The following is an 18,592-nucleotide window of genomic DNA, read 5'->3' on the forward strand; positions in this document are numbered from 1 at the left end:
AAAGTCTAAAATTCAATGTTTGTTAGTATATTCACAGAGGTTTGTAACCATCACCACAATCAATTTAGATTTTCTTCACTCCCAAAAGATACCCCCTTCCCTTTAGCAGTAACTCCTGTTTCTCCCCAAATACTCTCCATCACCACCTTAGGCAATCAGTAATGCACTGTCTGTGTCTATAGATTTGCCAACTCTAGACATTGAATATCAGTGGAATCGTACTTGTGGTCTCTCATGACTGACTTCTTTCACTGAGTACAGTGTTTTCAAGGTTCATCCAGGTTGTGGTATGAACCAGCACTTCATCCTTTTTCATTGCTGGGTAATATTCCAATGTATAGATGCAACAAACACATGCATATATCCATTGGTCAATTGATGGGCATTTGGGTGGTTTCCACTTTTTGGCTATTACTAATAATGCTGATAGGGACATTCATGTGCAAGTTTTTATTTGGACATATTTTTCATTTCTATCAAGTATATACCCTAGGAGTAGAATTGCGGGATCATGTGATAACTCTAGGTTTGAGCATTTGGGGGACCGCTAGACTGTTTTCCAAAGTGACCGCAGCATTTTACATTCCCTCCTGCAGTGTGTGAGATTCCAACTTCTCCCTATCTATAGAAATTTTAAGAGAAGATGTTAACAAATATTTCCAAATAGAGCTTCAGAAAGTAATGTTGGTGATTACTAGAAAGTTCCAAATCATTTTTGAAAATGTGGCTAGTTTTTATTGTTTAGTAGTAGCTGCTAACATTTACTGAGTGCTTACTATATACTATGCATTAATCTAAGAATTTTACATGTAGTCAGACATTTCATACTTTGTAAGATAGATGTGAACGGTGTTTTTACTTTTGAGGATATTAAAGCAAGAAAGTTGAGAAGCAGACATTTAAACTGAGGTAGTCTGGCTTGAGAGCCTCTGTATTTGCCACTGGCTTAAATCTTTGCTAAGAAATTAAAAATACGATCATAAATGTAATTTTGTATTTAAAGTTTAAGGATAAAATTGTTTTGTGAATTTTGATCTGTGGGCCAAAGACTTGCTTTTACTGACAATTTCATTAAGTATTAATAATTTTTGGTAAGTTAATATAAGATGGTAATTTCTTATACTAATATCAGTACCATCATCTTTTTTGGATTTTAAAAATTATTTATTTATTTATAACTTTTATTTTCAGTTCAGGGGAGTGCCATTATCTATCTAATAAGTGCTTACTATGCACAGTCTTCCAAGTGCATTGCCTGTATTATCTCTACAGTAATATGATGCTGCCTCTGGACTGTATCTGCTTCAGTATTTTTAATGCATGAATCAGTAATTTCTGATGGCTCACAATAAAAATATTTATTTCTGGCCAGGTGTGGTGGCTCATGCCTGTAATCCCAGAACTTTGGGAGGCCAAGGAGGGTGGATCACCTAAGGTCAGGAGCTCAAGACCCATCTGGCCAAAAAGACAAAACCCATCTCTACTAAAAATACAAAAATTAGCCAGGTGTGGTGGCACACGCCTGTAGTCCCAGCTACTCGGGGGGCTGGGGCAGGAGAATGCCTTGAGCCCAGGAGGCAGAGGTTGCACGCAGTGAGCCGATACCATGCCACTGTACTCCAGCCTTAATGACAGAGTGAGACTCTGTCTTAAAAACAAAACAAAAACATTTATTTCTTCCTCTTCTTTTACTCAGTATAAGTCATTTAAATTTATTCATTTTCTTTATCCTAAAATTAGTGAAATAAATTTACCCTATTGTTACATGGAAAATTTATGCATATTAAAAAAAATAGAGGTAAAGTTACAAGCTGCCACAAAAAAAAAAAAAAAAAAAAAAAAAAAAAGGCAACAAAAAGCCGGGGCTAATGATTTTACTCACAGAGCCAGCAAGCTATCCTGTCTCTGGGAGGGAAAGACCTGTATTGGAAATGTTTAACAGTGGAATAGATTTACATAGTACTATCGTTTCCTCAAAGTAATGCTCCTGTCTGAGGAAATATTTTCTTAGATATTCTTACAAACCTCTATTTTTTTTTTTTTTTTGAGATGTAGTCTCACTCTTATTGCCCAGACTAGAGGGCAATGATGCAATCTCAGCTTACTGCAACCCCCACCTCCTGAGTTCAAGTGATTCTCCTGTCTCAGACTTCTGAGTAGCTGGGATTACAGGCATGTGCAACCACGCCCAGGTTTTGTTTTTTTTTTTTTTTTTGAGATGGAGTCTCACTCTGTCACTCAGGCTGGAGTGCAGTGGAGCGATCTCGGCTCACTGCAACCTCCACTTCCCGGGTTCAAGCAGTTCTTCCTGTTTCAGCCTCATGAGTAGCTGGGGATTACAGATGCGTGCCACCACACCTGGCTAATTTTTGTAATTTTAGTAAAGACTGGGTTTCACCATGTTGGCCAGACTGGTTTCAAACTCCTGACCTCGTGATCCACCCACCTCACCTCCCTAAGAGCTTGGATTACAGGCGTGAGCCACCACACCCAGCCTAATTTTTGTGTTTTTATTAGAGACGGGATTTTGTCATGTTGGCCAGTCTGGTCTCTAACTCCTGACCTCAAGTGATCTGCCCACCTCGGCCTCCCAGAGTACTGGGACTACAGACGTGAGCCACCACACCCAGCCACAAACCTCTTTTTGATTGAAGCAACTGAGAAATATAAGATTGTTTGAAAATTGTCTATATAAAAATGAGCAAAGCAATATTTATAAAACATACTGTGATTAATAAGACAAACACACACAACACACTCATTACAGTGTGAGTCCCAGAGTTTGTGTCTGCATCACTCAATGACTGGTTTCAACACCTGACTCTTCAGTTTGGGATTTGGTGTAGGTTTTATTTCTTTGTTCGTATTAATGAGCCTCATTGTGATTTTGGCTTCTCTTTCTAAAGTTAGTAATCTTGAAATTATTTTGCTCATATGTATTATAAAAAACCTTGAGAAACCATGTACTTCCTTGCACATTTTTAAGTTGATATAAAAATTTTAATATAGGTTTAAGCAGTTGCAGTATGGTCAGATTATAAATATTGAGGTTAAATTTTAAAGCAATTGCATCATTTTTTAAATATTTTCAGGGGGACATTAAAAATGATGATTTGCCCTTCGCTATCATCTTGCTAATAATATATGTAAGAGATTATTTTTAATAGTCTGAAATTTTATATTGTTTCTTTTTTACAAACTTTTTGATTTCTATTCTATTCTCCTGCATAACTTTATCCCAATGTAATACAGTTAATCTTCATTATTCATGGGTTCCAAATTTGCAAATTCACCAACATGGTAAAATTTATTCCTTGCCCTAAAATCAGTACTGGCAGCTTTTAAGGTCATTCACAGAAATGGCAGAGTTGTGAAGATTTGAGTTGCTCAATAAGCATGTTCCCAGTTGAGGTTGAGTGTTCTGCTCTCTTGTTTCAGCTTTCATACTGGAAACAAATGCCCTTTTTGAGGTCTATATAGTGTCATCTTTTTCACATTTTGGTGCTTTTTATTGGTGATTTCACCGTTTGAAATGGCCCCAAGCATAGTGCTGAAGTGCTGGCTAGTGTTCCTGAGTTTAAGTAGGTGGTGATGTCCATTATGGAGAAATACACATTATAGAAACTTAGCTAAGGCATGAGTTATAGTGATACTGGCTATGCGTGCAATGTTAATGAATCAGTAATATGTAATAAATAAGCTGTCTTTAAACAGAAACACACATAAAACAAGGTTATGTGTTGACTGGTGGATGAAAATGTTGTAACCAGAGGCTCAAAGGAACCTAACCCTGTATTTTTCCCTAGGAACAATGCTTTAGTGTTCAGCAGTTTACTGTTCATGGTGACTTTACAGACTACAACTATAGGCTATAGAAAATAACAAGAATCAACTATTTTTTGTTTTGAATATCTTTATGCATCATCCTGAAGTATATCTTTGCATGAAAAACATGTAAAAGAATTAAAGTTTATGATATATTTTTAAATTCCCTTGTACCATAAGCCTTAGTATTAATTTCGAATGAATTGTGATATGTCATGCTATTTTTAGTACACAAATCACTTAAAAATATAAATATATATTTGGGTGAATGGTTTCTTGGTATTTTTGACAAATAATTACTAAGCATAAAAATATTAGAAATAAACCCCTTAATTAGATGAATGGGCTTATTTTTATGCATGGTAACCTGTCTGTGGATGAATATTACTTATTGCTGGAATGAAATAGATTCAACATCATTTTGTTCTTCCTTTTCATTGTTATTGGTGTAAGCCCATGTTCTAACTAATAAGTTTATGGGAAAAAAAGAAATTTTATTATAGCAACTTCATTCTTTTAATGTCTTCAAACTTTTAACAAAAATTTGTTAGTAATATTTGTTATAATTACTCCAGTGATCTATCAATTTACAACCCAATTGAGTCTGTCTTTAATTTTGTTGAAAATACAGAATTTGAAGCTAATTACTTGGAAAAAAATCATGTAGAGACATTCACCTATTAAATTTCTAGGAAATTTATCAAATATATTTTATTAAGTTTTTTTAACTCACTATTAATTATTCTTGCCATTTTATCATTTAGATGCATTTTGTTAAATCTGATAAATTTTGAAATATTGGGAAAAATTGAAATACTCTTCAGTTTAATACACTTTTACCAATACAATATTTATAATAAAATTATTTAACATTTTTTAAATCAAAGCCTTGGAGTTGCATATTCCGTTTGTGGAGAGTGACCGCCTTTTGACATGATGTAAAACCAATCTTCTCCATCAAATTAGACAGCCATGAAGAGTTAATTTTTCAGAAAAAAATGGGCCCACCTAGCCATCTTATATCTGTCAAGCACTACATAACAACATTTCAGTCAATGATGGACCACATATATGATGGTGTTCCCTTAAGATTATAGTACCATAATTTTCCTGTACCCTTGCGATGCTCAGAGACACGAACACTACTGTATTAAAATTGCCTACAGTATTCAGTGCAGTAGCATGCTGTACACGTTTGTAGCCTTGGGGCAATAGACTATATTATATAGCCTAGGTGTATAATAGGCTATATAATCTAGGTTTGCATAAATACACACCATGATGTTTGCACAATGATCAAATTGCCTAAAGATGCATTTCTCAAAATGTATTTGCATCATTTGCTGAAGCATAACTATACTATAGAGGTAGGTGGATGGATGGGTGAATGGCTGGCTACGTGGATGTGTGGATGAATGGGCAGATGGACAGATGGATGGTTAGGTAAGAGATGGAACTTTGCAATCAGTTTGTCTTCTGAATGATATAAGGTGCCGTCATCTTCAGTATTAGAAACAACAATCTTAGCTCTGATCTTCTGAGACCTTCCCTGAGGAGGAATTACTTCTTTGGCAATACCAAGGGGTAGAAGTGCTAGGAGAGTTAAATGAACATCACCATCTCTCTTGTCCCTCTTTACTATGTATCTGTATTCATAACAACCTAACCCAACCCACGTGCTGATAACACAGTCCGAAATGGCTAAAAAATACATCGTTCCTACTGCCAACCTTTACCTTACTCTGAAAGAAATACAGCTCTACTGTGAGTTAATGGGGCTTTGGTTAAAAGAGGCTCCCTGTACCCAGTAGTTCAAGGCGTTCTCCTTTACCACCCTGTGTTGCTGCACCAGAGCCACCGTGGGGGACATTGAGTGTATTCCTTTCTTTTGTGAAGTGGGAGAATGTTGATCTTGAAGGGAAGCTGGGACAAAATGATCTATCATGAAACGTCAGCCATAAATGTGTTTTCAGACGTATCTGTTTGAAGGAACGGTGTGTGAGGAATAGGAGAACTTTCCCTGGGCAAGTCCCATATACCTTCAGGGTAACATACAGTCCAGTGTGGAAGCCACTGACACAGAGGAGGGAGTTCAGGACCCAAGATTCTTTTTCCTGCTCCTATCCTTGTGAATTTTCGGCAAGCCACTTTTATTCTTTGTGCATCTGTTTCTTTCTTTTAAAAATAGGAATAGTAAATGGTTTCCCAATTATCTTTCAGTGCTGTTGTGAAGATTAACTGAGATAACATCTGTAAAAGCACTTTGAAAATTGAGAGCTCTATTTAAACAGAAGATATCATTATCAGTATACTAACGTCACTTTAGACCAATTACAGTTTACTATAAAGTGTAGTGGAATAGAACTCCATCGGGAACACTTTTCTTATTTAAAGAAAATAAATGGTACGTTTTAAAAACTAAACATTAATATGGCACAATTGACGTGATAATTACAATAATTTTTACACCATATGTTGGACGTGAAGTAAGAGCCAATAATTGTTGAAACTTAAAATGTGCCTAGGCACTCTTCTAAATACCTTTCCTATATTGATTTATTAAATTCTTACAACAACTTTAGGAGGTAGATATTATTATTATTATTATTTTTGCTAAGGTACACTGAGAAGGTGTACCTTATAAGACACAAACCCTCTCTAGTTATCATCCAGTCTTTCTTCTCCTTTCTTTCTCATCTCCTTCCCCAAAGAGTTTTGCCCTTATTATTATGTCCACTTTCTCATCTTTTTTTTTTTTTTTTTTTTTTTTTTTTTTTTTTTTTTTTTGAGACAGTCTCACTCTTGTTGCCCAGGCTGGAGTGCAATGGCACGATCTCGGTCACTACAACCTCCACCTCCTGGGTTCGTGTGATTCTCCTGTCTCAGCCTCCTGAGTAGCTGGGATTACAGGCATGTGCCACCACGCCCAGCTAATTTTGATATTTTTAGTTAGAGATGGAGTTTCACCATGTGGGCCAGACTGGTCTCAAACTCCTGACCTCAGGTGATCTGCCCACCTCAGCCTCCCAAACTTCTGGGATTACAGGTGTAAGCCACCGCGCCTGGCCAGATACTATTATTATTGCCTGTTCTGTTGGCAGTAAATTGAGGGATAGAAACTGTGTGACATGCTTACACAGTTGGTTAGGATGGGACAGAGCTAGTCTGTGAACCCACATGAAGGGTTCTAAAGTCCATGGTCTTCGCCACAGTATACACATCTTATTATACAGATTTTCAGTTGCATTTTTCCTACCTCTCTCTCCCTTAATGTAGTTTCTACTAAATAATTTTTAAAGTGGAAGAATTAATTAAAGAATAAAAAATAAAAGTGTGTTGGGGAGAGAGAGAGGGAAAAAAGGGAGCGGAGGGAATTCTACTGCAGATACATTCTTGTCAAAGAACCAAAGCTGTTGCCTTGAGACTATGGGCGATATATTCAGCAGTTGCTATTTTCTAAGACCGGGGTTTCTTACTCCCTGAGGAGGGTAGGAAGCCCTCATTCTGTTTCCAGCCGGGGAACCTGGAAGTGGTGGGAGACCTTGACATTCCCTGTCTGGTCCAATGCAGTACCGGGCACCTCTCCCACCTCAAGGAGGGAAGGAGTGGGAAGACTTGGGCTGTGATTCTTGAGTCGTGTGATCCACCTTTTCAAGTGGTGGCAGCATAGTCTTAAGTTTCTCTCTTTTTATTTTTCGAACTAGTTTTGCCTTTGAATCTATTTTATGTGATATTAATAATATTGTCACCCCTGCCTTCTTACGATTACATTTTGCTTGGCATATTTCTTTTTACTCATTTATTTTGAAACCATTTGTGTCTTTATATCTAAAATGCAGCCCTATAGACACAGTATAGCTGGACCCACTTCCTTCTGTCCACGTAGTCCCTGCCTTTTAATTGGAGTGTTTACTTTATTAGAATTTCTTGTAATTATTGATGTGGTGAGTTCTGGTCACCAGTTTATTGTATTTTTCTATCTACCTCTCTATTTTTCTTCCATTCTTCATTATCTCCTGCCCTGTTGGGGGATTATTTCAGTATTTTTTTGGAATTCCATTATGACTTTTGTTTGCTTTTTGGGTCAATATTTTTATTCATTTTGATTTTTACTATAAGAAATATAATGTCTGTCCTGAACTTCTTAGTCCCTTCATTGTTAATATTGCTTCACTTCATAAAATAAATAAAAGACTCATATTTACCCCCCACCTATTATGCTATAATTGGCATACATATTATACCTATATGTTCTAAACTCCACATGGAATATAATTTTTGCTTTACGCAGTCATCTGCATTAAATAAATTATGTTGAATAAAGCAAAAAATTCCTACCTAATTATCTCCTGTATTTAGCATTTATGATGCTTTTACTGTTTCTTGTGGATTTGAATCTCTGTCTTGTACCATTTCACTTCAAGAGTTTATTTGATATTTGATATTTCTTGTAATATGAGTCTCCTTGTGATAAATTATCTTAATTTTATTTCATCTTAAAGTATCTTTATTTTGTCCTCATTTTAAAAAGATATTTTCACTGGATATAAATTTCTGCATTGACAAGCGTGTTTTGCTTTGTGTTTTCTTCCTGAACTGTAATGTTGTGCCATCACTTCTGGCCTCCGTTGTTTCTGACCAGAAGTTAACCATTAATTATGTCATTTTAACCCTGTATATGACTGACAAAGTTTTCTTCTTGTTTTCAAAGCTTGTTCCTTATCTCTGGCTTTCCATAGTTTGACTCTGCTATGATTTGCCTTGACACAGGCACGTTCATGTTTATCCTGCTTGACGTTTGTTGAACATCTTGAATATGTAAATTTATTTATTTCATCACATACTAAAATTTGAGGGCATTCTTTTTTTAATAATTTTTCTAACCGATTCTTTCATTTTTTCTTTGTGACTCCAATGACATATGTATTAGATCATTTGATATTATCTAATATGTCCCTAACATCTATTCATTTAAAAACAATTATTTTTTCTTCACTAATGTTTCCTCTTTAATCTCCATTTAGGTATTAAATTTATTTAACAGATTTTTATTCCAGACAATTGTAGTTTTAGTTCTAGAATTTCCATTCGATTCTCTCTCTCTCTCTTTTTTTAAATAGAGATAGGTCTCACTGTATTGCTCAGGTTGATCTCAAACTCCTGGGCTCAAGTGATCTGCCTGTGTCGGCCTCCCACAAAATTGATAGGCGTGAGCCACCACGCCCAGCCTGATTTTTTTTTTATAATTTCTATCTCTCTGATTATCTGTCGTATTCCACTCATTGCAAAAAAAATTGTTTTTTCTCCATAAGGACAGTAATACTACTAGCTACTTTAAAATTTTGTCTCCTAGTTTCAAAATTAGAGTCATTTCAGGGTTTTGTCTACTTGATTTTCTTTTCTCCTGAGAATGGTATGCTTTCATCATTCTTTGAAATGTTAGATAGTTTCAAAATTATATCCCAGACATTATATAAATGTAATTACTGGAGACACTGAATTCTGTAATTTTTTTTCCAGTGACTCTGGGTTCTTTGTTTGTTTTGGAAGATATTTATTTTGGTTGATCTTGAAAAGAAAATCTGTTCTTTGGGTAGCAAGTCTGATCTTCATCCATATCTTTTTTTTTTTTTTTAATAAACATTTATTTTAGAATAGTTTTAGTTTTACAGAAAAAGATGCAAAAATAGTACAGGGAGTTCCCATGTACCCCACACCCAGTTTCCCTATTTTTGACATCTTACATTGTTATACTACATTTGTTATCATTAATGAACGAATGCCGATACATTCTTATTAACTAAAATTCAAACCATATTTGGATATTCTTAGTTTTACCGAATGTCTCTTTTCTTTTCCAGGATTCCATCCAGGCTACCGCATTGCATTTACTCATCTCCTTAGACTCTTAGACTCTAACAGTTTCTAAAGACTTTTCTTGTTTCGGATGACCTTGAAAGTTTTGAGGAGTGCTGGCCAGGTGTTATTTTTACAATGTCCCTCAACTGCGTTTTGTCCAGTGTTTTCCTGAAGATTAGACGGGTTATGTGTTTTTGAGAGAAAGCCCACAGAGATAAATTGCCCGTCTCATCACATTGTGTCAAGGGTAAACATGATGAAGATGACTTACCACTGTTGATGTTGACCTTGATCACCTGGCTGAGGTAGCGCCTTTCAGGTTTCTCCACTGTGAGGTTGTTTTTGTTCCCCTTTCCGTGCTGTATTCTTTGGGAGGAAGACACTGTGTGCAGATTCCGCAGTTTACATTCACAGGGGCGTTACAATCGGGGTGGTACAATCACAGGGGCATTTACATTCACAGGGGCGTTACATTCACAGGGGCGTTAAAATCACGTGGGGGTTTACATTCACAGGGGCGTTTACATTCACAGGGGCGTTACAATCACATGGGGATTTACATTCACAGGGGCGTTTACATTCACAGGGGCGTTACAATCACAGGGGCGTTTACATTCACAGGGGCGTTACAATCACAGGGGCGTTTACATTCACAGGGGCTTTTACAGTCACAGGGGCGTTACATTCACAGACATGTGAGAGCACAATGTCTGGCACATAGTAAGTGCCTGATTATTATTGGCATTGTAATGATTATTATAATTATGATGAAGTGGGTCATCTCACATTGGAATTGAGAAATAATTAGCTATAGTACTACCTTTAAAAGAAACACAGCAGTAAATAAACAGTAGTACTTGCCCTTGAGGAGTTTATTATCTTTTAAAGAAGGTAAAATGTATATCAAAAACAGCTAAATGTCCATAATTTTTAAAGGTTACAAGATGGTCGTTTTAAATACTATAAATATTATTTAATGAGTCAAATAATGTGGTCTATGGTTTATTTATGTTTTCAAGATAAAGGAACTGAGACCTAAAGAGGGAGGTTAATAGATTGACCCCTAGCATCCTAGGCCAGTTAAAGGAGTCTGTGGGAATTTTTGCATAGGTCTTCCTAACGCTGCAGGATGTACTTTTAACCCTTATGCCATCCTGCTTCCACAAGGAATGTGTTGGATATTATAAGATGTACATAGTAAATGCCACTGGTGCCCTGAATAGGGAAGATCAGGCTTTTGCAGGAGCTGATAGCCAGAGGCTTCTTGGAGGAGGTCACATTTGAAGTGGGCCATGGGGGTAGGCAGGATTTCAATAGGAAGAGAAGGAGGGAGGCCATGAATAAAAGCAAGAAGTTGTATGCAGCAGTTTTCTGTGATTTTTTTTTTTAAACAGAGTACACATGGAGACTAATAAAGAAAGTGCTGGAATATAGGTTTGTGCTAGATGAAAGGGATCTTGGAGTCTTCCCTCACCAGCCAACAGCGTGAGACTTAAAGGATTTGAGTGGTGCGACATAGCTCTGTAGTAATAAGGCTCATTTTGCAGAACTAGGTAGGGCCTTTTGGAGGTGAAAGGACTGGATCCAAACTCCAGTTGGGGGCTATTATGAGGTTCTAGAAAAGATGTGATGAGAGTGTGACTTTGAGCAGTGAGAGAAAGAATGGAAAGGAAAGGGCAGATGAGAGACACTGAAGAGGTGGGACAGCAGGTGCGGTGAGAAGACAGCATGCGAACAGACCAGAGGATGCAGCCTGGGTCTCATGGGGAACAGTGGCTTCAGTAAGACAAATGGTGTCACCAGCATCCCCACCCCCTCCCTTCCAAAAGAAAGGGCAAATAATTGTCTTCATAGACCCAGTGGAGCATTTTGGCCAGGACCATCCAAGTCTAGGGCTCTGAGCCATAGCCCCTAGTGGGTCTTCGCTCTGGTCTATAGAGCAGCTTGGATTTTTTCCATTGCTATACCTTGAGTGCTAATACATTGCCTCCTATTTTTATTAAGAGCTTCACTGTGGAGGGAGCGTGAGTGTGTACAAGCTGTCAGAGCTGAGTCTTTTCAATAAACTCGTGGGACTCTTTCAATTCCAATCAGGCAAGTGTCCTGCTCAAGCCTCTGTTTCTCAGGATGGATGTCAAAGGGAAAATGCAATTTTGGTTTGCAGGTCACTGACGAATATATGAAAGGGAAATCTCATGGGCAACTCTGTTTTTCACAAATATTGCTCTATAGCATTAAGTTTTTTGTTGTTTAAGTGAAAGAAAATATATGCCATTCACTGAAAGGCCGCAAGGGGTAAGTCGGTTGAGAAATGTTGCTATGGCCATTTAAGGGCTTCAAGTGATGCTCACTTCCTTTCTCCCTTCCAATTTCCTTGGTCAGTGTTTGTCAGGTTCAACTCCAGCCATGGTTTCCCAGTGGAGGTCGATTCTGACACCAGCATCTTCCAGCTCAAGGAGGTGGTTGCTAAGCGACAGGGGGTTCCGACTGACCAGTTGCATGTGATTTTCGCAGGGAAGGAGCTGAGGAATGACTGGACTGTGCAGGTGAGTCTCCCTTGGTGGCCGTTTCTGGGATGCCGCCAGCTCCATTGCTCATGCCGCCTGCGCTGCCAATCTGACATTCATGCCTGAGATCTAATAGAATAAATAGTGCCTGGGGATTCCTTGAACTTTACTCCACACTGCTTCATTAATTCTGACCTTCTTAATTATGCATTAAAACAGCAAGCAGGAAAGATTGGAAGAACAACTGTGTGAGAGAGAGAGAGAGAGAGAGAGAGAAAGAACACACGAGCTAGGCTTAGTGAATAAATGTTTACTGACTACAGGAGCAGCAAGGCACAATTTCTGTGTCTGTTCAATTTCTGCCTTACTTATTCCATTTGAATCTTAATGAAGAAGGATTCGAATAAATTGTTCCCAGTCAGGCTGCTCAGTCCGTGCACTGTGAGGAATTCGTAACCCAATTGTGACCCCTGGAGGATAGTGAGGGCTGCTGCTATGCTACGCTAGAGGAGGTGTGGGCTTCAGGCCTCACTGGCAACTAGCTTTGGACACTGCTTGGCCAGGACCAGAATTGCACAGTTCCGCAGCTGGTGGGGAAGGAAGCCTGGAGCACAACAGAAGTATACCTTTGCATTGAATTTCTCTAAGGTTCAGTAAAATTGTACCTGGAAATAGGCCCCTGCAACATAACAAGAGTGAATGATGCTCTCTTTTCTCCTGGCCCCAGCAGAGCTTCTGGCAGCCCACTGCTCCTAGCCCCATGAAAGCCCTACACACTTGTCATTCGGATTGGTGATCTTTGTAGGAATCAGGGGGAACTGGTGAGGTGACTGATAATACCACCATCACCTAGAACTAGAGACCAGTCCTTTGTTGGGGAAACTCGCAAATACAGCTCACCATTTGTTGACGTTATTCTTTGTGAATGCAAGAAAGACAAACGCTTTCTGGGAATGGTTCCTGTGACTGTTACGGACCCTGCAGATATGTGTTCCCCTTTTCTTAACCAGCGTCAATTAATGGCACTCAGGTTTACAGCTGTATGGGGACCACTGCTCCGCACAGGGGCACTCCTGGGTCAGGGTACACAAAGTCCGTTCTTGTATCTGCATCCTTTCCCAGGCTCTTCCGGGTGATGATATTTATGGCTTTGTAAAATGCTCTCAGAGTTTGGGTATACAAAGAAGCTATAGAAATGCAAATTGTTCCTGTCGTTCTGCATTTTGCATCTCCTGCTGATGGTGTTGAGGCACACACTCATTGTGCACAAACTGCTGGGCTCTGCTTTCAGGCAATTTGGTTTTATAAGGGAAGTGCATGTGCTAAAAAGTGTTTTGATTTTTTTTTTTCTATTTCAGTCAGCTAAAAAGCTTTTCACTGTATCTGCCAACTTCTAAATCCAAGGATGTTTCCTTCACAAATAAATAAGTTTAAAACAGCTCCTTGAATCAAAACATTTTATATTGCCAGAACCTTCAGGTTCTAAACTGCCATTTGTGCTGATTCGTATAACAATTAGTGATTTCGTATGTAGTTAGACTAACTGCTTCAGAGGATTGACTTTGCAAACATATATGCATAAGACATGTGTTGATTTATGAGTCTTTATTTTGACAAACACTTTTTAAGCCCTTCCAATGTCCTAGGCTTCTCAGGGGATCCAAAAGAGAGACATAACTCAGCCCCTGTTTTCATGGAGACTGCTCTTTATTTATGAGCCCTAAAACCAAGAGAAATATTAGATTGAGCCATATGGGACTGCCATTTTTATCGGTTCTACAATTCCATGTGGTTCAACCTAATAGCTATAATACATGAATATGAAACGTAACTGCCATATCGCACCTGAAAATATTATGAAGTTTTAAAGGTGGAGAAAACACATCTGGTTGGAAGTCACCAGGAAGAACTTCATGGATGAATTGAATTGAGGTAGGATTCTGTAGATGCAGGAATGGAGGAATGAGCATAGAGAATGCTTGCTGAATAGGGTGGGTTCTTGTTCTTCTAGAACCTGAAGGAGATGTTGAAGATTGGACAAAAAATAAAATATGGGCTATATTTTACATAACCTTGACTGACTTGGCATTGAAGTTTCATTGGTGGGGAACTAGAGAAAAATGGGTTGCCATAGAAGGAAATGGGAAGTCTGAAGACCCAGTTTGGTTGGGAGAAGGGTGCAGCATTGTTCCAACATGATGGGAGTTGATGCCAGCTGAGTACATGTGTTTGGAGATGTCTAACCGGCTATTGAGAACTTATGTCTGAGGACACTGAAAAAGAAAAGTTGATAATTATGGAACTTATATTAAATCACAGTTAAAAGATTTAGGTGCCGAGAAGTTGGCAAACTTTGTTCATAGAAGAGTTTCACTGTAAAGACTAGGAAGTTACACATGTAATTGCAAATTCATGTCTGTGTTTTCTTTAAGTGTACAACTGGCAGAATTTTAGCATCCTTTGATATTCTTGTATAATCTTAGAACATATGTTTGCAACTATTTAGTCAATACCTTTCAGTTACTCATTATCATTACAGGTGCTATATTTCACAGTATAAGCACAAAATATATAATAATAAGTTGCTGCTGAGAAAAAGAAGATGGACCTTGCGTATGAGCTACTTAATGCTTCCACTGATGAATAGTAAATATACACCGTGGTATCCTGAGGAGGAGATGACTGGGGTGGTATCTGTGCTTGCTGGGTGTTTTCCTCCTGTTTTCATTTTCATTATTATAGGTGATATGAGCATATATATTAGCTTATCATACAAAATTAGATATTGTGAGTATAAAAGAATACCCTATGAATAATTATTCCAGGACAAAAGGTATATGTTGGGAGTATCCTAGGAACACTGAGGCAATGCTCACCCCACATATTGAGCAGTATCTCTCACACTTAGTTTCACCTTCTTTGAGGAGGAAATTAGTTTTAGTGCCTCACCCCAGGTACTTTGGGGAACTGTAGCTTGAGACCATCGTCTTATGAAATGTCATAATTTTAAAAAGCGAGTTTGTCTATTTAACTGGCAAAGGGTATTTGTAAGATTATAATAGCATTGATGTCACATCTAAAAAAATTTCATAGAATTCTCAATTCCGGGAGAACATGCCCACAGGCCACTTAGAAAGCACTTTTAGAGTATAGTTCTTTTCATTACACACTCATCTGTTCAGTTTTGTTGTTGGCAAGACTTTAAGAACTTTAAAGAATTAAAGGAAAATGGGAAAAAATAGAGACATTGAAAAACGAATGATCTAGCACACATTCTGCTTCTGGGAAGCTGGAGTAGACATACTTTTCCCTCTTCCTCCCAGCAACTACACTAAAAAGCCTACACATTGCATATTGTACAGTTGACTCGTGGAGTCATGGAGTTAGGGGTGCCAACCACTATGTCGACAAAATTCATGTATACTTTTATCTCCCCCATGCTTTACCAGTAGCCGGCTATTGACGGGAAGCCTTATTGACATCATAAACAGTTGATTAATACATAATTTTCATAGGTAATATGTGATGTATGCTTATAATAAAAAAAGCTAGAGAAAACATTAAGAACATTCCAAAAAAGGAGAAAACATATTTACTATGCATTAAGTAGAAGTGGATCATCAAGATTTTCATCGTCTTTGTCTTCATATTGAGTAGACTAAGGAGGAAGAGGAAGAGGGGAAGTTAGTCTTACTGTCTCGGGGGTGGCAGAGGCAGAAGAAAATCTGCATATAAATGGACCCATGCAGTTTAAACCCATGTTATTCAAGGGTCAGCTGTACAAGCTTATTAAGATTCTGAAAGTGGTGAGAAGAATGTGGACAGAGTAGGGATTTTAGAACCTAAGGAAGAATACAGAGGTGAATTTCTTGAGTTTTCGTTTTGCCACATTACCTCAGATGTGGAACTGAAGTAACTGGCAACCTGAAAATGTCAACATGTGTAGACAAAAATAAAAGAGAAGAGAAAAGAAGTGGAGAGGAAGGGAGAGGCAGAGAGAGAAGGGAGGGGGGAAGGGAAGGGAAAAGGAAGAAAGGAAGGAAGGAAGAAATCCCCAACAATGGCCTGTTTTTTATCCAAAGGACTCAGAAAGGGGCTGCCTAGCAACATAGAAAACATTTAGACAATAACCAGTCTACTCCAGCCAAACGCAACAGAAAAACTGCGGCCCTATCCTTGTCCCCACCGACACTAGTAAAGGCCGAGTGGAGAGCCTTTTGTTTGAAATTTCTGAAATAAAACACTCACTGACGGGTATGACACAAGAATGGAAGGAACAGAGAAAAGAGTCAGTGAACTGGAAGATGGAACATAGATATGACACAGTCCAAATGGCAAAGAAAAACTAGGCTGGGAAAAGAAAAAAGGAATAGAGCCTCAGAGACCCGTGGGACTCTGATAGAGCATTTAAAGTTTGTGTCAGGGGATTCCCGGAAGGAGAAGATAATGGTGGGCAAATGCTCAACGAAATAATTGTTGGAAACTTCCGAAGTTTGCAAGAGACATAAAGTTATAGATGGATTCATAAAGCTGAGTGAATCTAAAACAGGAAAAACCCAAAGAAACCCACACCAACACACAACATAATTCAGCTTCTTAAGACTAAAGACAAATTGTAAATCTTGAAAGAAGCCAGAGAAATATCACACCTTCCCTATAGGGGTAAAATTGTTCTAAATACAGTGGATTTCTCATCAGAAACCATGAAGGCTAGAAGGAAGTGGCACAATGTTTTTCAAATACTGAAAGAAAAGAACTGCCAACCTGTAATATTATACCCAGTGACAATGTCGTTCAGGAATAAAGAACAAATCAATACTTTTTTTTGGATAAAGAAAAGCTAAGCGAATTTGTCACCAGCAGACCTACCCTAAAAGAATGGCTAAAGAAATTTTCTAAACAAATGAAACAACAACAACAAAAAAGGAATTTTGGAGCACTAGGAAGGAGGGGAAAACATAGTAAGCACAAATATGGGTAAATACAATGCACTGTTTTTCTCCTCTTGAGTTTTCTAAATTATGTTTGAGGGTTGCAGCAAAAGTTATAGCGTTGTCGAATGTATTTCTATATGTAGAGGAAGCATTTCAGGCAAATATAAACACAGATGCAAGGAAAGGTAAGATTTCTAAACTTAACCTATAAAATAGCAACTGCAGTAGAGCATGACAAGTTAAGAAAGTATAAAGTAACGTCTACAGTAATCAGTGAAGTAGGTAAATAGCTAAAATACAAAGTAAAGACAACACCAAATGCTGGTGAGGATGTGGAGAAATTGGATTACTCACAAATTGCTAATGGGAATATAAAATGGTAGAGCCACTCTGGAAAAGAATATAGCAGTTTCTTTAAAAATGACATATGTATTTACCAGATGACAGAGTTATACTCTTATTTATTTATCCTCGAGGAATGAAGACATAGGTACACAGACAAATCTGTATATGAACGTTTATAGCAGTTTTATTCAGATTAGCAGAACATGGAAACAACTCTGATGTCTTTCACGGTCAATGGTTCAACAAACTGGTACCTCCATACCCTAGAATATTACTCAGCAGTAAAACAGGAGCAGGCTGTTGATACACAGTATATCTTGGGTGGATCTCAGGGGAAATGTGCTGTGTGGAAAAAAACCCTTCCCCAAAGGTCATACACTGAATAATTTTATTTATATAACATTCTCAAAATGACAAAATGATAGGAATGGAGAACAGATTCACGCTTCCCAGCGGTTCTGAAGGGCGTGGAAGCAGGCGAGAGGAGGGTGCGGCTGTGAAAGTGTAGCAGAAGGGACCCTTTGACCGTCCTCTGTGCTAACTGCAACAATGCTTATAGTACAATCATAACATCTAGCTTGACAAGATGTTACCATTGGGGGAAACTGGGGAAAAGGTAGCTGGCATCTTTCTGTGCTATCTCTTACAAATGCATTAGAATGTGTAAGCATTTTAATATAAAGTTGAATTTAAAAAAACAGAATATCTGTCCACTTTTACAGAGGAATTGAAACTATCACTTTCTCAGAAAATCCACAAGCTTGCTGTTTGTCTCTCTTTTAAAGGGAGAGTAGGTATTCAATAAGTGATATTTAACATAAGAAATGAGAAAAACAATTTAATTGATTAGCAGACACATTTAAAGACTTGTTCATACTAAGAGTATGGGGTGAGTAAAACTTATAGAGATATTAATGTCTCTTTCTTGAATTCTTTTTTTTTTTTTTTTTTTTGGAGACAGAGTCTCGCTCTGTTGCCCAGGCTGGAGTGCAATGGCACAATCCCTGCTCATGGCAAGCTCCGCATCTGGGTTCAAGCTGTTCTCCTGCCTCAGCCTGTCGGGTTCAAGCAATTCTCCTGCCTCAGCCTCCCGAATAGCAGGGACTACAGGCGCCCGCTACC

General features: G+C 38.0%; 1 protein-coding gene across 11 annotated transcripts in view; it reads left to right on the forward strand.

Annotated features, from left to right (window-relative positions):
* PRKN (parkin RBR E3 ubiquitin protein ligase) overlaps positions 1–18,592 on the forward strand; it is a 1,377,649-nt gene that overhangs the window by 274,186 nt on the left and 1,084,871 nt on the right. For 9 of the 11 annotated variants that reach the window (XM_071095931.1, XM_011750978.3, XM_011750979.3 and 6 more), the window contains one exon: positions 12,067–12,230. The exons of 1 other annotated variant lie outside the window; for it this stretch is intronic. In XM_071095931.1, the coding sequence (XP_070952032.1) occupies positions 12,067–12,230 (164 nt within the window). Of the gene's footprint in view, positions 1–9,686; positions 9,990–12,066; positions 12,231–18,592 lie in introns of all 11 variants that reach the window. One more of the 11 variants, XM_011750983.3, reaches the window with a different exon arrangement.

The sequence above is a fragment of the Macaca nemestrina genome, chromosome 5 (assembly GCF_043159975.1).
Source record: "Macaca nemestrina isolate mMacNem1 chromosome 5, mMacNem.hap1, whole genome shotgun sequence".
Taxonomy (NCBI): Eukaryota; Metazoa; Chordata; class Mammalia; order Primates; family Cercopithecidae; genus Macaca; species Macaca nemestrina.